This window comes from Sitophilus oryzae, unplaced genomic scaffold (assembly GCF_002938485.1).
Source record: "Sitophilus oryzae breed Bouriz unplaced genomic scaffold, Soryzae_2.0 scaffold_1385_pilon_pilon, whole genome shotgun sequence".
Classification (NCBI taxonomy): domain Eukaryota; kingdom Metazoa; phylum Arthropoda; class Insecta; order Coleoptera; family Curculionidae; genus Sitophilus; species Sitophilus oryzae.
This window is the reverse complement of record NW_022146043.1, coordinates 970,708-993,049: the sequence shown is the minus strand read 5'-3', so window position 1 is coordinate 993,049 and position 22,342 is coordinate 970,708. Positions and strand designations below refer to the sequence as shown.

General features: G+C 29.8%; 2 protein-coding genes across 3 annotated transcripts; both read right to left on the bottom strand.

Moving 5' to 3' along the window:
* Positions 1-354: 354 nt before the first annotated feature.
* Positions 355-21,234, bottom strand: LOC115875428 (pickpocket protein 28-like). The gene is made up of 15 exons (XM_030890884.1): positions 21,221-21,234; positions 18,883-19,050; positions 18,112-18,318; positions 17,301-17,406; positions 17,094-17,242; positions 16,754-16,866; positions 16,602-16,690; positions 16,052-16,236; positions 6,545-6,630; positions 5,600-5,687; positions 3,339-3,442; positions 2,041-2,128; positions 827-946; positions 660-751; positions 355-595 (listed from the first exon to the last, which is right to left on the bottom strand). Exons 1-15 carry the CDS (start codon positions 21,232-21,234, stop codon positions 420-422), a joined length of 1,785 nt encoding a protein of 594 aa, XP_030746744.1. The 3' UTR covers positions 355-419.
* On the bottom strand, positions 11,559-13,621 carry LOC115875403 (pickpocket protein 28-like). 2 transcript variants are annotated; one of them, XM_030890848.1, is made up of 7 exons: positions 13,510-13,621; positions 12,531-12,660; positions 12,401-12,457; positions 12,258-12,306; positions 12,083-12,202; positions 11,934-12,025; positions 11,559-11,791 (listed from the first exon to the last, which is right to left on the bottom strand). In XM_030890848.1, the coding sequence occupies exons 2-7, from the start codon at positions 12,562-12,564 to the stop codon at positions 11,622-11,624; spliced, it is 522 nt and encodes a 173-aa protein (XP_030746708.1). In that variant the 5' UTR covers positions 12,565-12,660; positions 13,510-13,621; the 3' UTR covers positions 11,559-11,621. The 2 variants fall into 2 exon arrangements, with proteins under 2 accessions (XP_030746708.1, XP_030746709.1); XM_030890849.1 differs by having other exon boundaries at positions 12,531-12,618.
* Positions 21,235-22,342: the final 1,108 nt, after the last annotated feature.

Sequence of the window (22,342 nt, the reverse complement as noted above, 5' to 3'; positions counted from 1 at the left end):
CATTCCAAATCCATTTCCAAATCTCATTCAAATTATCGGTTCTTAAAGTATCTTAAAAATGTGTTTATTTTTTTAAAAGTCCCGATGTCCTCTGACAGACAAACAAAGCACTTTAGCATAGAGAAAATATAAAATAATAAAATTATTAATTAAAATATTTTAGTTACTTTATGGTATAGAGGAAAATTGTGTGCAATGAACTTATTTTGATAAAAATACGTAGTAGCTAGTAGCTCGAAGTCCACGGAATATTGAGACACCGTGTATAATCTTCATTTTTCGCTTGTTACAGAAGTTCCAATTAAACATGAAATAATTAACTCAGATTATAGTACATCTACTGTATTTATTTAAATTTATCAAAATTTATTTACATTTTAATAAATGCTATGTAGTTTTAAAAAACTTGGACTAATTATTTATCTTAAAAACGGATATGGTGGTGATCTATTTCTGAAATTTTTCATTTTTTGTTTAATTGATGTATGTCGCTTTGCCAGATCGCAGGAAACCCTAAGAGTTAGAAAATAGATCAGTTCTATAAAACTCAGAAAGCTGAAGCCTAAGCATAAGCTTAGTAATCCACCAATGTTTGCTGGAAATAAAGACAATTAAACAGATTAACAACTTAACGACATTGTGCTATATTATCAACTTACACAATATTTCTGTAAAACCATATAGTTCGCTTTTTAATTCTTTCGTAAATTTACTAGCGTAGAAGTAAAATTGAAGAAGTGCCATATTGTTCCTGTGAAATTATGATGGAATGAAAAAATGGAATTATTTTAAGAAGAATTTCCTAGTAAAATATCTAAAAACTTACACTATATACTTGGGAGATAAATGGGGTAAGTCGCTACTAACTTGAGGAGCAAGTTGAGCGAAGGATATCATATTGAAAAATTTGACTGAAAAACATGAAGGCAAACAGTGACAACTGGACCTACAACGAATTTTTAATTTCAGTTACTATTCTAAGTTAGTTATTTCCCCCCAATCTTTGTTTATACAGGGTGAGTCTTAAATATGTGTAAATATTTTCAAGGCTGGTAGATCTCGATAAAAGAAACATATTTTCTCTTTACCATTTTTCAAATAAAAAAGTAACGGAGTTATTTTACTTTGAAAACTTCCAAAAAAAATGTTTTGCATAAATTTTGAGAACCACGGGATCTTTTCTGGATTTTCTTTCTTGTAATTTGTTTTCTTGTCCAAAATTTTTTCACGAAAAAAACTCATAATTGTGTTTCTGGGGTCGACATATAATACCCCTGAAATATTTGCACTTTTTTAAGACTCACCCTGTATAAGAATACATATACAAAAAAAATATTATATTTGATCTAAGATTACCAAGAAACTATAGTTTCCATTTGGATTCTAAGTAGTGGTATATCCTACAAAAAATAACTATTTTTTAGAATTCTTTCTTGGAGGCGAAATACTCTGTTTTTTTTTCAGAAATGACCAGGTAGATAGACAATACCGTACATCCAAAAAAAAAGGATTTTGAACATTTACCATACACCATACCTACATGGTATAAAAGTTTTAGTTCTTCCTTAACAATTATTATTCTTAGAATACGTTTTCTGCATCCCAGTCTATACAGGGCGAGTCTTAAATAAGTGCAAATATTTTTAGGGCTGGTAGATCTCGATAAAAAGAAACATATTTTTTTCTCCTTACCGTTTTTCAAATTAAAAAAAAAGGTCCAGAATAAGCGAGTTAACCTTTGAAAATAAAAAAAAATATATATTTTTTGCTTAAATTTTGAGAACCACTGGGTCTTTTCTGGATTTTATTTCTTGTAAATTTGATCTACTTACTTATGTTGCCATTATTATCGAGATACGTTTATAAAAATATTTCAAAAAATTGTATATTTTCAAAATTCATTTTTTTCGCGAAAAACAGTTCATTGACGTGTTTGTGAGATTAAAATATACCACGTTTCAAAATATGTGTACTTATATTTAAGACTCGCCCTGCATAAGCCCATCACTACCTATAACCTGATATTAATATTTTTATTACCCATTTCCAGCTTCAGTTTCCATATCTTCTTTTGCGGATGATACGCAGGATTTCTCTGTCTTTCCACAATATTTTATTGATTTATCCTCTGAAAAATTAATGAGTAAAAACAAAAATCTATAAAAATTAATGTTTTAAAAAGGATTATTCATTATTGTAAAAATGGGTATAATTCTACCATATGTCAAAAAATCTAATTCAGCAAACTTTTGTTTACACCAAAATGAGTATACCGGGTGCGTCTCAAAAGTGGCTCACCCCTATAACTTTTATATTTTTTCAAATAAAAAAACGAGATTTGGTATGTTAGTATATGACATAAATTAAGATTGATTGGCGTATTTAGTTGTTTTTGGTCACATCCTGTTTCGCCGGAAACGACTACAACTTTTGATTTTTAAATGGCACTCTCGGTATGTTTTTACTTCATTCGATATTCAAAGCATTCAATAGAAAATGACACTCTGAATAGAATGACATTTGTCAAAAGAATGTCAAAATTTGACATATGACATGTCATTCGGTCCAGAGTGTCATTTTCTATCGAATAAAGTAAAAAATACCGAGGGTGCCATTTAAAAATTAAAAGTTATTTCCGGTGAAGCAGGAAGTGACCCGATAATAATTGAATACGTCAATCAATCCTGATCTATGTCATATACTAACGTACCAAATCTCGTTTTTTAGCCGACCATACCAAACAGGTATGGTAGGCTATTAAGATCGGCAAAAAAAATCATTTCAGTCAAAATGAGTCATTTGGGTCATAAATGACCTAAATACAAAATATTTTCATGGTGTCTGTCTGTCCGTCTGTAACACGATAACTCAAAAACCGCTAAACCGATTTGAACCAAATTTGGCGCAAAAATACTGTGGCACCCGAGAATCTGGCCATTAGTTTTTGGTGGGGGTGGGGAGTTGGTAAGGGGGTGTGGGAGGGGGTTAAAAATTTTAAAAAATCGTAACTCCAAAATTACAGTACCTAGCGAAACGCGGTTTTCAATTTGAGATTAGGCATAATATTTGCAACAAAATTTGTAATAACATAAAAATCAGTCAAAGTCGCAGTTTTTGAGATAATTGAAACTGAAAGAACTGCCTAGCAACTTTTTATTAACATATTTTAGCATGGGCGGCTATACGTGCCTCCCGGCGCTAATTTTTTCTCTGAAAAATGAAAAAGTTAGAGGGGTGAGCCACTTTTGAGAAACACCCGGTGTATATAGAATAATTTGAACAATTTGAAACCACTTTTAAAATCGGACTCTTAATGAATTTCATATTTACTAAATTACTTGGTAAATAATAGGGTACGCAAGCACACTGGTCTAGAGTGTAATTTGATTGGCATTCCAATAAACAATTTCTTTGAGAGTATGACCTGAAAATTAGAAGTATAATTATTAGAAATTACTTGTAACACATAATAAATTTTCTTTAATTTCATTGTTAGTCTGAATAATTATATTCCAGACCGGATATTAAATGATCGTTAGCAGATAATAAGAGCTAATCAGAATTACAATCGATACGATTTGTAACTGAAAATAAGTATATCATATACTTGTCTATAAGGGTACTAGAAGTCTCGTAGACCATTTTGTATTAAGTAAAAATGCATGAGTTGTTTTATTTAACAAAGAAATTATTTTTTTCATAACTAAAAAAATTAAGCCGATGCGTAGTAAATGTGCATTTTGTGTGCAGTTATATAAATTATCTTGATAAGGTATTTAATTGTCGTTTCAGTATTTTTTATTGCAGCGATAATATTGTCAAATACTGTAATTCAAGAAGAAATAGGTAGATGTTTGCATAAGAGGAAAAATTGCATAAAAGTACATGTCAGTTAAAGAAGTATTTATTTTAATGGGCATAGGAAAGTTTTTAGTAGAGTTATATACCAAACACTTTAATACTGGAGGTGAGTTTGAGCTGTTTGAGTTTTAATCATCTGCTGGTGATGCTAAAAGTAGTGTTTTGGTGTATAGTGGTGTGATAGTATTTTATTTTTTGTTCTAGGAGGTTTTGTTATCAAGTAAATAGGCATAGAAGAAGAAGGAATAGGATTATTAAAAAAAATCATTTATTTAACTTACAATGTTAAGACGTGCAATTTTTATATTCCTTTTGACGTTAAATGTTTTTTATAGAAAATTTTGTATATTAAGTATAAATAAAGAGCTACTGACCATTTTTGTCTCCCATGTATTCCTAATCTGGTGACTTTCTACTTAATAGGAAGGAACAGATATTTTGATGTTTATTTTTAAGCGTTTGTTCAAATTTTTTGAGTTTCTCAGATTTACAGCTGATACAGACTTTCCATAAAGCTGTAGTATATATTCTCGATTTTCAAATACAAATCACTAATAAAAAATCATTTTAAATTTATCAGTTTTAAAATACTTTCATTATTTTTAGATTTATCCCAGATGTATCCAGAATTCGTGGGTGATCATATTACGAATTTGGGACACCCTGTATAGTAGTTCCCTTATGTTAAATCTTAAATAATTCAAAATGCCTTGAATATTATAATGTTTTATTTTATAATTACAGTTGTACACAATGTAGATATTTAATATATTAAGAAAGATACTTAAAAATTGAAATTAAATTTAGGAATCATTGCGATAGACACAATATAATCTCAAAGATAAGTGGTAGACCATTTCTATGACGCTGAGGAAGCTGATGCCTAAGCATAGACTTAGTATTCCTCCGAAATTTGCTGCAAGAGTAAATTAATAATTTAATCATAAATATTTCTACAAAACAAAATATTTAAATTAATTACAAGGTGTTAAAGAACGTAGTAAAAAAATGTAATGAATGATCAGAGCTAGAAGTATTGACGACTCAAATTTCATCCAGCCTTAAAGCACAGAATATATACTAATATAGCGGGTGCGTCTCAAAAGTGGCGCACCCCTATAACTTTTTTCGTTTTTTTTATCTGAAAAAATAAGAAAGTTATAGGGGTGAGCCACTTTTGAGACACACCCGGTATATTCTGTGCTTAAAGCATTGCACTGGAAGTTAATCAAGTTTCAAGTTAAATATGATAAAGGTTAAAAAATGGTACACCCTTTTGTTTTCATTGGCGATCGTCAATTACATCCAGCCTGTTGCTGCATGTATTAACTGTCAAAGTTTAGTTAAGAACCTGACAGTTGCCACATGGTTACCACTTTTGTGGAACTTTGGCTATTAATAGAAACCAGTTACTCTTTAAGCCAAGTATGTATATCTCGTCAAACATAGGATGATATTTGGTCATTTTTGTTTTGAAAATTTTAGTGGAGAAAATGGAGACAGATCTGGATTCGACTACGCCACTGGATATCTTATATTTGACGAGTTATAATAAAGGATTCCTAGTTTTAAAAATATATTTATTATTAGTTTATTTTAATTAGTTAATGCTTTTTTTAGATTCGTAATACACGTTAATATTTATATTAAAATAACGAATATTCTTACATAAAATTTCTGAAAATCCATATAAATAGCTCTTAGCAATACGTAAACCTGATATTAATATTTTTATTACCCATTTCCAGCTTCAGTTTCCATATCTTCTTTTGCGGATGATACGCAGGATTTCTCTGTCTTTCCACAATATTTTATTGATTTATCCTCTGAAAAATTAATGAGTAAAAACAAAAATCTATAAAAATTAATGTTTTAAAAAGGATTATTCATTATTGTAAAAATGGGTATAATTCTACCATATGTCAAAAAATCTAATTCAGCAAACTTTTGTTTACACCAAAATGAGTATACCGGGTGCGTCTCAAAAGTGGCTCACCCCTATAACTTTTGTATTTTTTCAAATAAAAAAACGAGATTTGGTATGTTAGTATATGACATAAATTAAGATTGATTGACGTATTTAGTTGTTTTTTGTTATATCCTGTTTCGCCGGAATTTGACATATGACATGTCATTCGGTCCAGAGTGTCATTTTCTATCGAATAAAGTAAAAAATTCCGAGGGTGCCATTTAAAAATTAAAAGTTATTTCCGGTGAAGCAGGAAGTGACCGATAATAATTGAATACGTCAATCAATCCTGATCTATGTCATATACTAACGTACCAAATCTCGTTTTTTAGCCGACCATACCAAACAGGTAAATTTTTGTAAAAAATTAAAAAAAATCGTAACTCCAAAATTACAGTACCTAGCGAAACGCGGTTTTCAATTTAAGATTAGGCATAATATTTGCAACAAAATTTGTAATAACATAAAAATCAGTCAAAGTCGCAGTTTTTGAGATAATCGAAACTGAAAGAACTGCCTAGCAACTTTTTATTAACATATTTTAGTATGGGCGGCTATACGTGCCTCCCGGCGCTAATTTTTTCTCTGAAAAATGAAAAAGTTAGAGGGGTGGGCCACTTTTGAGAAACACCCGGTGTATATAGAATAATTTGAACAATTTGAAACCACTTTTAAAATCGGACTCTTAATGAATTTCATATTTAACTAAATTACTTGGTAAATAATAGGGTACGCAAGCACACTGGTCTAGAGTGTAATTTGATTGGCATTCCAATAAACAATTTCTTTGAGAGTATGACCTGAAAATTAGAAGTATAATTATTAGAAATTACTTGTAACACATAATAAATTTTCTTTAATTTCATTGTCAGTCTGAATAATTATATTCCAAACCGGATATTAAATGATCGTTAGCAGATAATAAGAGCTAATCAGAATTACAATCGATACGATTTGTAACTGAAAATAAGTATATCATATACTTTTAGTCTATAAGGGTACTAGAAGTCTCGTAGACCATTTTGTATGTAAATGTAAGTAAAAATGCATGAGTTGTTTTATTTAACAAAGAAATTATTTTTTTTAATAACTAAAAAAATTAAACCGATGCGTAGTAAATGTGCATTTTGTGTGCAGTTATATAAATTATCTTGATAAGGTATTTAATTGTCGTTTCAGTATTTTTTATTGCAGCGATAACATTGTCAAATACTGTAATTCAAGAAGAAATAGGTAGATGTTTGCATAAGAGGAAAAATTGCATAAAAGTACATGTCAGTTAAAGAAGTATTTATTTTAATGGGCATAGGAAAGTTTTTAGTAGAGTTATATACCAAACACTTTAATACTGGAGGTGAGTTTGAGCTGTTTGAGTTTTAATCATCTGCTGGTGATGCTAAAAGTAGTGTTTTGGTGTATAGTGGTGTGATAGTATTTTATTTTGTTCTAGGAGGTTTTTGTTATCAAGTAAATAGGCATAGAAGAAGAAGGAATAGGATTATTAAAAAAAAATCATTTATTTAACTTACAATGTTAAGACGTGCAATTTTTTATATTCCTTTTTGACGTTAAATGTTTTTTTATAGAAAATTTTGTATATTAAGTATAAATAAAGAGCTACTGACCATTTTTGTCTCCCATGTATTCCTAATCTGGTGACTTTCTACTTAATAGGAAGGAACAGATATTTTGATGTTTATTTTTAAGCGTTTGTTCAAATTTTTTGAGTTTCTCAGATTTACAGCTGATACAGACTTTCCATAAAGCTGTAGTATATATTCTCGATTTTCAAACACAAATCACTAATAAAAATCATTTTAAATTTATCAGTTTTAAAATACTTTCATTATTTTTAGATTTATCCCAGATGTATCTAGAATTCGTGGGTGATCATATTACGAATTTGGGACACCCTGTATAGTAGTTCCCTTATGTTAAATATTAAATAATTCAAATTGCCTTGAATATTATAATGTTTTATTTTATAATTACAGTTGTACACAATGCAGATATTTAATATATTAAGAAAGATACTTAAAAATTGAAATTAAATTTAAGAATCATTGCGATAGACACAATATAATCTCAAAGATAAGTGGTAGACCATTTCTATGACGCTGAGGAAGCTGATGCCTAAGCATAGACTTAGTATTCCTCCGAAATTTGCTGCAAGAGTAAATTAAAATTTAATCATAAATATTTCTACAAAAAAAAATATTTAAATTAATTACAAGGTGTTAAAGAACGTAGTAAAAAAATGTAATGAATGATCAGAGCTAGAAGTATTGACGACCCAAATTTCATCCAGCCTTAAAGCACAGAATATATACTAATATACCGGGTGCGTCTCAAAAGTGGCGCACCCCTATAACTTTTTTCGTTTTTTTTATCTGAAAAAATAAGATAGTTATAGGGGTGAGCCACTTTTGAGACGCACCCGGTATATTCTGTGCTTAAAGCATTGCACTGGAAGTTAATCAAGTTTCAAGTTAAATATGATAAAGGTTAAAAAATGGTACACCCTTTTGTTTTCATTGGCGATCGTCAATTACATCCAGCCTGTTGCTGCATGTATTAACTGTCAAAGTTTAGTTATGAACCTGACAGTTTCCACATGGTTACCACTTTTGTGGAACTTTGGGTATTAATAGAAACCAGTTACTCTTTAAGCCAAGTATGTATATCTCGTCAAACATAGGATGATATTTGGTCATTTTTGTTTTGAAAATTTTAGTAGAGAAAATGGAGACAGATCTGGATTCGATTACGCCACTGGATATCTTATATTTGACGAGTTATAATAAAGGATTCCTAGTTTTAAAAATATATTTATTATTAGTTTATTTTAATTAGTTAATGCTTTTTTTAGATTCGTAATACACGTTAATATTTATATTAAAATAACGAATATTCTTACATAAAATTTCTGAAAATCCATATAAATAGCTCTTAACTCGTCTGGGATATGATTCCTCGTTGAAATAAAAATGGACAATGGCGAGACTAAAAAATATTTAATTGTTGATATATGTATCGTATAATCGAAAAAAAGCGTCAAGTTACCTTAGAAATGACAATCGAATAAATTCACCATAAAATTTAAAACATCAAATGACATTAAACTTAATTTTTAAGGTAGTTTGACGCTTTTTTTTGTCGTACGGTATGAAATCTGGTATATACCTAATGTTCACATTTATTTTGTTATTTCTCTATTAAGGTATGAACATAAGAAACACTGATTGGTAAATATTGTAATCATGATATGTACTAGTTAAATTTTAGATAATCTATGAAATACCTTGGTGTACGTTTAGCTGTTATATTGTTTTTGTGTAACATTTTTGACCAGATTGGGGCACCCCCGTGTGTGTTCTCGTAATTCAACTCGAAGCAACCTGGTTTACAATCACATTCACCATCTAAAAAACTAGAAAATACAAAAAATATTGTCCTTTAAATATATCTATTTATATATTTATCGTCTCTATCTATATCTAAACAAGAAAACATTCCACCAATGGGTACTACCAGTCATGACCTATCCGTGCGAAATCTGGACACAAAACAGACATTATAAGGAAACTGCAGGTCGCTCAACGCTCAATGGAAAATATGCTTGAAATAACCTAGGAAGACCGTAAAAGAATAGAGTGGATACGACAAAAGACCCAGATAATAGATGTCATGATGGACCAGATAATAGATGTCATGGGCAGGACAACTGGCAATAGCCAACAATAAACAACAATGGGCCCAACTACAAAGATTATCTAAATATGTGAGAGAGGCCACACCATAATTGGAAATGGTTGAATAAGCTGAAAATGATGATGATGATGTTAGGTATATCATAGTTTTATTTCATGAGTTTCACTAGGTATGGTATTAAATAGATATTTTGGTATGTTAATATTAATCTAACAATAAATAATACAAACAACATATTATTTACTTGCCTTCCATTTTTTAAATCCTCTACTTCTCTTTTGGCCATATTAGTGCAAACATCATCTGCTTTATTACAAACGTTGACGTGCGTGTTTTCTAAAATATATCATACATATATTTCCTCAGCAACGTTTGGGAAAAAATATATAAAAATATTAAAAATTAATAATAAATAAAATAAAGTTTTATATTCCCTAATATTTTTAGTATTTCGACTATAAAATTTTCAAAAGAGATACATTAGATATACGTATACAGGGTGGCGCCTCTCACCACTCATACGGAAGGTCCAAGGAGAACGGTAGTTTATATCGAAATGAAATTTTGGCAGCATATGTAACTGAAAGCATTTTATAAAAATACATAGAATTATACAGGGTGTACCTAAAAAAAGTTACACATCAAAGTTGTGTTTTTTCTAATGGAACACCTTATATATTACTTAGACCGTAGTAGACATCGTTTGTAGAAAACCACTAAAGATAAACCTTAATAGTATTTTGAAGAGACATAAATTCTCCATTGAATATCGGAATATACTGGGTGTTCCATTTAAAATAAAAGAGTAACATGCTTTTAAAGGTAACCAATGTTCAATATTAATTTTGTCTCACCCTGTATAACTTTTTGAATCAAGTTTTAATTTGATTAAAGTACAATAGTTAATTTAACTATACATTAGGCTATACCGGGTAAATTCCAATTTAGGTAGCTTTTATTATAATTTAAAAATTGTTCTGTATTTCTAGAAAATGTTAAATATGTCAAAAACCTTACATTTTAGTCATATACTTCTCTTATAAAACTCACCTTTATTTTTCTTCCAGAATCCGAAAATTAATTAATATATAGGGTGTTCCATTACAAAAAACACAACTTTGATATGTAACTTTTTTTGAGGACACCCTGTAGAACTCTCTATGCTTTTAAAAAGTGCTCCGAATTAACCTACATATGCTCACAAAATTTCATTTTAATACAAACTGTCGTTCTCCTTGGAGCCTCCACGTCTTATGAGAGATGCCACCCTGTATGTGTTGTTGCAGAACATCTCTACCTAACATTATAGGCAAAAAGTGCATTGGTGAGGCACACTTACATCCCTGTTCAAAATTCACTAAATGTGAATATTAAGAAATTTTAAAAGAACATTTTTTTAATATTTAGGGTCCTCAAAAAATATTATTCCTATATCATCTAGAAAATATTCTCATTTGAACGTCGAAATAAATAAAAATATTACATTCATGGTCCTTATAGGGCAAACACGAAAAAAATAAAGCAGTGGTACTTACTTGGTAGATAATATGGCACACAGAAACAACTCTTAAACGTATAGTTCGATTGGCATTCGTAAAAACAATTTGTTTGAGTATAAGCTCTAAAATAATAAATCACATCCCAATATATCATTGCGTTAAAATGGTAAGCGCTGTATAATAAAAATCGAATTACTTAATAAAATTAATTTAGTACGATCGATAAATTTTCGAATTTCGTTTACGAACCTCATGGGGTTCGTAATTATTCATTTTCAGATTTATGGGAGAACGAAGCAGAATTTATGGCTTCGATAAAATTGTTTCCTTATAGTGTAAGATATAATAGGTAATATATGAGGCCAGAGTGTCGCATTTTGGATAAAATACGAGTACGATAATCCCTTATTTAACGTGTGTTTTTTAACCGTAATTTATAAAAAAATTGGATTGAAAATTTCAAACTCAAAAGAGTAACTATAACGGTCAATAAAAAATAGTACATTTTTCAATTTCTTTATTGAATATTTAAATTTGTATTAAGCAGATCATCTTTTCAGTTTACCAGTGTGTTATAATTTCTAATTAATATATGGGTATATGGGACTGTCATTATTCTTGTCAAATCTGTTGTTTATTTTGTTGTTCATTAAATATGATTTCCATATTAACCAGAACATATAGAAGAACAATTCTACAGCACTAAGAAGACTAAAGCCTACAAAGAGTCCTAAAAGTCCACCAGTGTTTGCTAAAATCGAATAGAATACAAAAGAGTAGTCGAATTATACATATGTATAAAAAAAAACTGAGCGGTAAGTTGTTGAAAACGCATATGGTGTGAATGTGAACACAAATGGATACTCTGTATGATCTAACCTAATTATTCTTACCTAGTAAATCGTTGAAAAGATATATCAACTTTTTGGTAATTTTCGGATACCTGGTAGACGAAAAATATATATTCATAACTGCAAAATTATTTCTGCAAAAAATGCACGTCTTATTTCTATCTTCTCTAACATTTTAATAATCACTCTACCTGATTTCCTCAATTGTATGATTAGGTATCCGGAAAGTACCTGCTGGCCAAGCAACGCTTGCTGTTTTTGAATAATAATAGTGAATGTGATCGCAGCTTTGAAGACAATTGCAATTAAAACTGGATCAAAAGAGACAATCAGTAAGATAAATTATAACTAATATCTATGTTCTACCTTTTACCCCTAAAGAACATTTTTAAATGGTTTTTCTTGTCTAGGATATCTAGAAAGAAATTGATGTTATTAGTGTCTGCACTTTAAATAAATGTTTTTCTGATGATGCTGAGTTTACCCATAAAACACAATTAATTAATTACCTCTTGTTCTTTCTATACACCTGTTCCGAAATAAACATATTTTATGGGATGTGTTATCTAAAAAAAATAAACATTCTGTAAGGGAATGTTTAATGGTTGATTCATACTTCACCAAATTAATTAATCTCACCAGTCACATAAATTGTAACATTTCTGATGATCATTTTTTGACTATTCCTTCTTATTGATCTTATAGGTATACAGAATGTTCAACCATCCTTCAACGTCACGTCATATATTTTGTCGAACTATCTCAATCACTTGCCAACCCTTTGAATAAGAAGACTAAGGAAGGAGCATATCAAAAATCTTAGGTACACCGCGATGGGCCTCAAATATGGCCGACTTAAATTCCGGTTTATCAGTGTCGTTCTAATTTTATTTAAAAAATGTAAAACTATGATGTAGGGTAGACGTGGGGTAGACTCAATAATTTGTTGTTTTATTTTACGTTGTGAATAAATGTTGGTAGTTATTAAAATTGTTATAAAAATATATAATTCTAATAAAAATAGATAAGTTATAATAAGTATTTATTAACACAAACATCTGATACGCTACTGAAGCAGGTAAGTCAAATTAACGTATCTAAATTCTTTGACATCTAATCTTTGACAAGTAATAAATAAAAGCTAAAATGCAAGAAAAATATATAATTTAGTTAATTTAAGTGAATTTCATAAATGATTGGTTTACTACACGTATGTATATTATATAGTCACTTACTAGCGAAAAGTTGTTCCATTATTTCACTCAATTTTTGCCGAGATCTACCGCACGCTACACAACCAACTATTTTAGAGTCTTTTCGATAAATCGCGATAGTGTCACTGTTAATTTAAGTTCTGCCACAATTTCCATCTAGATTTACTACCTTTATACAACTATCAGTAGTAGAATAAATAATAAATAACATAAAATAAGCTCCGTAAAGACTGACAAATCCACAAAATTTCAAATCAAATGCAAATGTGTCAAATGAATCGTCAAACAGAACTGTCAAGGATCCCCACCCTAGAGAGCTTTTATGGTGGCTTTTCCGCCCACCATGCATGAATACATGGATAGCATTATGCTCCTTCCTTAGTCTTCTTATTCAAAGTGCCTACCAGATGGAAGAGATTCGTGACGCCATTACGGCATTTCGTAAATTATTGCATATTCTTTTTAGTAATCGCCATTGTCATTTGATTTAGCGTTACAATTTTGACTGACAACGGGGATCAATGTCAAAATTACAACTTGATTGTTACTGTAAAACACATTTTTTTTTTGCAAAAATGCCTCAAATATTTAACCAAAATGTGCAAGAGCTCATTGCTAAGGATATAAATTATTTTAATAATAATGAATGTGTAATATTCCTATGTACAATAAAAATTGGTAGCGTTTTTACATAATGTAGCAAATTACTGATGCTTTAGAAATCGGAATTTCAACAGTCCAAAGGATTGGAATTAAAGGGATCATAACTGGTGAAGAGTTTAGGAAAAAATGAATAAATGCCGAAAAAAATGGAACTCGTTCAATCAGTAATATAGGAACTTACTTAAAATTTTCTAAACAACATAAACTGATCTCAGACACACCCTACAACTCATATTTGGCTAATAATGCTGACGTAACGTTGAACGATGCCTGAACAGTCTTTACTTTTAGATGAAAGCTAAAATACAACTGTTTTTAAGCATTTTACAAAATTTGTTTGACTTTATATTATACAGGGAATTTTAACAAACCAATGTATATTATTTGCATTTCTCCACTTTTTGTTTTATGGAATTCATCGTTTTGTGCACTGAAGGGCATGATAATATCCACTATATGCTATATAAAACATAAACTATAAGCTTAATTTCTCCCAAAAATGGAATAATGCCGTTCTTCCCCTAGCCTTCAGATATCTCCGTCGTTGATTCTAAAGGATTGCGGATTTCGCTGGTTGTAAACTTTTTCGTGACACCTACGATCTTGTAAGCGTTAAGGGAATTTTTTTCCAAATATTTTTTTTTCTCAAAAACGGTTAATGTTAGGTATAGAGTGTTTGATATCAAAATTCATAAAATTTTACAGAGAATTAAGTATGTAATAAAAAATTGGGATACTCATTTAATATAAGACTGTCAACTTCCTGTATTAATATATAAATAACGGTATTTCCGGAAGTGCCGCCATATTAAAAATATTTTTAATTTGTAGATCTCGTTGTGAAACAATGATATGCAAAAAATCTCCGATCTAGATATTGTAGTTCTCTAGAAACTTCTAATGCACGCTCAGCCTGGGACACCCTGTATAGCATAATTTTATTGTATATGATTAGCATATCTTTATTGAAGTTATCATACACAAATAATGATCATTTATTCTATATTTTAAAGTTTCGTCTAAAATATATTAATAAGGGGCAACTACGTCAAAATACCGGTTCCCTATAGATCACCGAAGTTAAACGACCTCAGACGATGCGAGTGGATGGACGGATAACTATCTGGAAACTCTATTGTGCTGTTTTTCCACTACAAGAGTGCAAAATATATTGACACACACCGCTCAATCTTGGCCGGATGAGATCGGATATCTCGTGAGTAAGAGTAGATTTAGATACTCGCCAAGTCGGTAGGTTATTGACAATGATATGGCCGAGAACCGCGGTTTGAAATCGACGTAAACAAAGTAGGTAAGCCTTGGCAACAAAAAAGAAACGTTCAGTAACTTAAAATATTTTGATCTTAAATAATGATAAGTTTATTTATTAAATAAAAAATATATAAGTTGATAACCGAGATACGAGGGATCAAAATGCAAACTTTTAAATTTTTTTAACTGTATCTTATAAACGAAGGGTACGACAACTTTGATTTCATGATAATAGATTTGACGAAAATGTAGCAAACGTTTGCGACTACCTCGGCAATCCTTTATATTCAACAACGAAGATTCCTAGAAAGGACATGAATAATGGGACACACTGTACATTTATTTACGTTCATTCGTATTCTTAAATTAAGACCCACGTTAGTGTTAGAGTAAAGATAGGAAGTATGAACCAGCCATTAAATTATTTATTTTCGCTTATTACGTGGTAGAAAATAAGGTATGCATCCACATCGTTCATAAGAACGAATCCTGTTGCATTCTAATTTACAGTGCATCTTGGTGTATGTTCTAAAAAATATGTTTATAAAAATACTATATTACTATACCTACTTACCTTAATATTATTATAATTTTATGATCACTATTGACTGGATGAAAATTAAATTTTGTATTTTTTTCTGGTGCGCCACTGGGAGATAATACCCTAATAACGAGATTAAAATAGTCCATACACGGCTTGACAACAAGTCTCGTAGTGTATTGGTTTGACTGTTGCATCATTTTTGCTGATTTGCAACGGGTAGATCATTGCATGACAATTCTGTGCAATAAGCTCTTTGATATTTAAATAACTACATACACTAATTAAACTAAATAACACTCTAACTAAACTAAATAACACTAACTAACTAAATAACAGTCATAGTAATAACCGAAACTCAGAATGACGAATTATTAAAAAATATTAGATATACGGTCTATATTATTTCTGATTAGCTCTTATTAATACCTATATTATGTATCATATTTTGGTTATGTTTTCATACTTACCTGTAATATTGTAACGGCCTTTCATTAGAAAAATAGCATTGTCTTTTTTCTATAGGTATACTTCTTAGAGCACTAGTCGCTTCTCTTACAGAAGGATCGATAGAAATCCTAGTTTCAAATCCTGGACTTATTAGAAAACCGTAATCGGCCATTTTCGGAGTCTCAATAGGGTTTGAAAGTATAACCTTTAAATATAACATATTATCTCATATTATCGAAAAAAAAAACGGCGTCATAGACGGCTGAGGATTGACAATGATAATTTTGGCGAGGTCAAGCCCTAGGCATCGTTTACTAAGCCCATACTCTTCTTTACTTTTAATGGCGCTTATGGCGATCTGGCCAAAATTACCATCAATTGTCATTTTGCAGCCTCCTTTGAAGCCACTTTTTTTTATCATACAGTACATTATTTGGTAATAAAGAACTAGAATTTTGCTGACATCAGTTTATATCTGTCTTAAAGCAGTTGGAAGAGAAAATTTGAACGAATATTATTATATCTATTTATTTACATCTATTTTATTGTTTAAATAAGGTTCTCTGTTACCTTAAAACCAGTGCTATGTGTTGAAGAACAATAATAGTTTTCGATATTAGCATCCAAAATAACTGATAGACCTAAATGTGCTCCAGCACCTTAAAATTAATTTACGTTTTTAGTAAACTTTGTAGGAGCTTAAATAAAAAAAAAATATTTACCTAATGGTCTTCTTGGAATAGAGTCTCCTGTGTCTGCTTCAGTAAACCCTGTTTCTGGATTCCAGTCGTATACATTACTGGGATAAGTTTGGTTTAATATACTGATATCTTTTCTAAAATCAACAGAGTTGTAGTTAATAAATAACATTTGCATCACACATCTATCAATTAGAAATGAGAACTATCTATCTAAAATCTGTCCAGTAAGTCAAGAGATAGCTAACCAGACAACTGTCAATGTCGAAAGTTATATACTATTCACTATTCTCTAGTTGGACAGACCATAGTTACTAAAGTTCTACTTAATGCATATTGTTAAAATGCATTTTGCAGTACGTACGATTTCCTAAAAATCTTTTCAGGCGGTAGTCTGTTAAAAGAACAACACAATCCCTCGTCGGTCAAGTCGTTATTAAACACATCATTACAGTCCAATTTTTCGCTGCCCCATTGACAGGAATGCAACATATCGGCACAGGAACTGCCAACCTGTAGAGAAACAATTTACATCATCAAAATTACATATGTGTGTAAGAGAACAACTTACTTTTACTAGAAAATCTCTTAGGGATTCCCAGCTGATATTTTCGGAATTATCAAACGACGTGTTTCCATTGCAAGAATCGTCTAATAGTTTTCTTTCAATACTTGATCTGAAAAGGATAGTTTAATATACGACTGGACGCATAGAGAAAGACCAGAACTGTTTTATGCAAAAACGTTTTTGACTTAAAAGTGTTTTGCTCTTTTCGTTCTCCTCCAGCCTTAGTCTAGAGAAACCTCTTGCTAAATAGAAAATATTTAATAGAAAAAATTTTCATTTTTAAATATATTTTTAATATCAATTACGATACTAGTTTTATGGTCGTAAACAAATATGACTTATTTAAAACGTTTAGGATTTTTGTATGGTTAAAATATTATATTAAAACTGAATTATTTATTAAATATACTGCGCTCTAAATCACATACCAGGTTTAGCAGAAAATAAAATAAATATTTTAATTTAAATTTCATTTTAAATTCGTTCATAACTGAAGCTGATATGATTCGCAATTCTTTTTTAATGATTTAATACTATTTAATAAATAGACTAATAACTACGAAATGTTGTTCAAAACATAACTTTTTATACTACAATTTTAGAAATTCTGGCCCAACTTTTCTTTTTATTTAGTTTTAAGGTTGCATATAGGTAATAAGTTGCATAGGAGTAATAGCTTTATAAGATATCGTAAACCCAAAAAGCACTTCCCGACTGTCTCATAACTGTCGATAAGTAAGTTGAGTTTTAAAGAGATACCATGTATATATTCTTAGTAATATTAATACTAATACTAGTAATGTTATAATTATACCCTTCTTTAAGAATCCTTTCTGCTTCGCTCTTCTTAGCTTGATTCATATTGCAAATAGTGATGGCTGGAAAGGGAATCGAACTCAATTCCGCATCGAAAGGACTGAAACTGATGATGACAGGACTGGACTTCCATTTTGCATAGATGTTGGAAATGTAGTACGATGCAAAGATGATGGCCAGGGAAAATGAAATAAACCAGAAAATCCTAGAAAAATTTTCTTTAGTAAAAGTGAATATTGTTACAACGAAATAGCTTAAATATATACAAAACAACATAATGTTAATTTGAAAGTTACTAAGAAAAAATATGAATAAGATACACTTAGATCCATTTTATTACATACTAAACCAATGAATACCCAGAACAACAAACAAAAAATGTAATATATAAAATACCATGTGAATGCGATAAATTTTACATTGGTGAAACAACAAACAGAAAGGGAGATTTTTAGGGGGCAATAACAATAAATTTTAATAACGCCAAAATTATAATGAAAGAAGCGTTAGCCTCTAAAAGAAAAATAAAAGAGGCTTTTTTAATACATTCTAATAAAAATAAATGTATTTCTCATGCATCTGAGATGTTAGTAATATATGACAATCGCTTCTTTGATTTTAAAGAACATAATTATTATATTATTATGTTCTATTTTATTTTGTAGATTTTCTTGCAGATGAATCCGTCACATTATAGACATTTTTTATATCATTCAATATTTCATGAGGTTAAAATGACCGGCTGAAATGAATAGCTTATAGAACATACCTTTCACCAATGGTTAAATGGGAATCTCCTACGTATCTCAAGCCATGTAAAGTGGTGTTTTCGCAGTATTTCTCCAGTTGAGTTACCACACTTTTACGAAACTTTGAATGTTTCTTTTCTTGAGTTTCGATATGTTTTTGAGATACTTCTATATTTCGTATGTTGTAACTATAAATAAAAAAATATATGATGTGTTATCTATTGTTTAAATAAGGCAGATATTTTTTCTTCTAATTTTATTATAGTTGCGTGCTTAGATTTTGATCTTGGAGTTTACACATTATAAAAAAATGAGTTTGTTTTGTTTATATATGAGTCTTTTTATAGCTCTTATGCACATTAAAATAGCTTTCCAGAAAATAGTTTAATACGACGATATCATCATCGGTTCATAAAAGAAACCATAATATATTTTAAAACGTTTACTCTGTTATCGTATGTTTTACAATCTTTACTATATTACAGAATAAAAGACTTTTATTAATTAAATTTTTTAATATATTTGCAGTTATTTAATAGAAAGTATTGAAATACAATATCGAAAAAAACTCCGTCAAACATATACAATCGAAAAAAACTCCGTCAGAGATGGCTCGAATCATTTCCAAGTCAACTGGACGTCGTTTTTTATCATAGGGTACCTTCATGCGTTATGAATATTTTTTATGTAAAATACTGTCAAGGTCAAGGTGTATTACTGGTTGCATAACTGCATTACTGCTACATAACCGCAACGTGCATTGAGGAACCTGGCGAATTCGCCAGAAAGTAAAAGAAAATTACAGAATTCTTTAGAAAATTCCAGAAACCATCGCCAGGGGGTATATAAGGCCCGCGCTTTGACAGTTGGACCAGTCTGAAGATAGTCTGAAGATAGTCTGAAGTCTGAAGTTTGATAATACCGCGAAATACCGTTAGAGTAATAGTAGTTGCATAAATTGTGTTGTAAATAGTATAAGTTCTGTGTACAGAGTGAGACAAATAAATTCGTTAAGTATTTTATCGTGAGTTTAAATAGTGGACCCACGGAATCCGTAATAATACTAATAAAAAACATGTATGCAAAGAATGTACACTAGAGGTAGGCAAAGATTGAACGAGTCGTTAATTTGAATGAGTATTAAAAATAAATTGTGAGATTCGATTTGTTCGAAATTGTGAGATTGAAACGAATGAGTCGTGAGAATTGAATCGGATCACAATGCGACTCGTTCGTTTCTACGGCTCGTTCGTTCAAAGAGTCGTGAGAATTGATTCATTGTTTACAATACGGTTCGTTCAATTGAATCGTGGCCAGCACGGATCCATAAAATTTAAACGAACGAGTCGTAAAAAAGAGTTGTAAGTATTGAATCGGATCACAATGCGACTCGTTCATTTCTGGGGATCGTTCGTGCATGATTCGTTCGGGATAATTTTTTAAAAGGAACACTCGGTATGTTATTGCATTTTGACTTCCTTTCAGATCACTTTACATTATCCTAAAGTAAGTGAGTACATTTCGATAATTTCAGAGATATTAATAAATAAATAAAAAATATATATTTTGCAACCTTTCTTAAAAAAAATATTACAAATACAAGAATGAAATCAAAACTATATTAGGTATTTACTTTAGATGGTCTATACTTACTTTTCTATAATTATGTTAATCTTAAATCATAGAGGGTGTTCAAAATTCTACGTCAAACTTTCTAAAATAAAAAGTAATTTTTCTTTGTTTTTTTTAAATGTAACACCTTGTATATTATTATATGGTTTCACACATGGTAGATACACTCAGTATTATTTCATATGGCTCCTTCAACGGTAAAATACGAGGGAAGAATTATTGGGTGGCTTTGATAAACATTTACTGTAGAAAATGCCTTATGAAATATAAAACCGCGAATATCTGCGAAATCGTTAAAAATTTTGAAATACTCCAAGTACAAAAAATGTTCATTTTTGAATTCTCCATCTATTGAAAAAATAATATTCAGGGTATTCCTATTAAAAAAAAAACGAAGAAAATTTTATATTTTACAAAGTTTGGCATAGAATTTTGAACATCCTGTATGATTTACGATTACCATATGTATACCACAATATGTGCAAACTATCTAAAGTAAATACCTAATATAGTTTTTATTTTCAGGACAAGTTCTTGTATTTATAACAATTTTTTTAAGAAATGCTGAAAATATATATTTTTTATTTATTTATTAATATCTCTGAATCTATCAAAATATATTTAATCATATCTTAGGATTATGTAAAATGATCTGAAAGGAAGCTAAAAATGCAATAATATACAGGGTGTTCCATTTAAAAAAAAATCATCCCTATTCACGCACACTTTTTTTGAGCCATCCTATAGAAGTTAACATATTTTCCTGAAATACATCCTTGTACATATATTATTCTAGAAGCTAAGGATGCCCGACGCATTATTGCCGGACCCTGTATACTGAGGTCCATAGTTTTAAAAACTATTTTACTGTTTCTTGATTTATGCAAAAATGTATAGATTCTTTTATTTATTATGCTATGTATTTAATTACTTATACATTGTATTATTTTAATTAAATTAAATAAAATAACATAAAAAATCGTATACCTTAAGTTTGTTACAGGAAACGCTAATCCAAAATCATTTTGTTTTCTTTTAAAACCAGCATTTCGTTGTGGTCTGATTTGGTCTACAGCCCATCCACTGTGAAGTTTTGGTTTATTATTCATATTATGTTCGTTAGACGTCATATTTCATTAATATTATTTGTAGAGATTGTCCTATAATTTCTAAAATGAATGAAATGAACTGTTATAATGCACGGGTTTGTAATTTTTTGTCTTCTTACTCTATGATTGAATTTTCCTTTTTTCGAAAGTAACTTTCTATTGTATTAGTCGTTTTTCAATTAGCCCTCGCTGTGGATCATTTGCTGTAAAAGAATTAAGGGAAATTCAAGTAATTGCCAGCATATATGCGTGACCTAGTCGAAACTAGTATTATTTAATCGTTTCATCTATCTTTTCTGATAAATATATGGCATGTATGGTCAGTTGATTATTAGATAGCATTACGGTGAATATAAAGAGTGGCTCAAATAATTCAGATTGATTCTAGATTTTTTTTCACAATACACAATAAAATTTTTATAATTTAATGGATTGGTATAAAATTTAATTATGTATTAAAGAGATTATTCTTATAATTAAAAGAGTTTAACTATCTATTTAGAGTATACTACACAGATTTTAAATTATAAACTTACTATATTAACTCTTAATAATTGACCAAGTATGCCAAAGTTTTATCAAATTTTAGTAAAAGTAAAACGTTCTACTGGAATTTAACGTCTTTTATATAGTAGGTATATAATTACATTACTCACCCTATATGTTGGATACGAATAAAATACTTTTAATGTCTTTTCAAAATTCAGTGTTTATTAGATGGAATCTTTAGACTGATTAC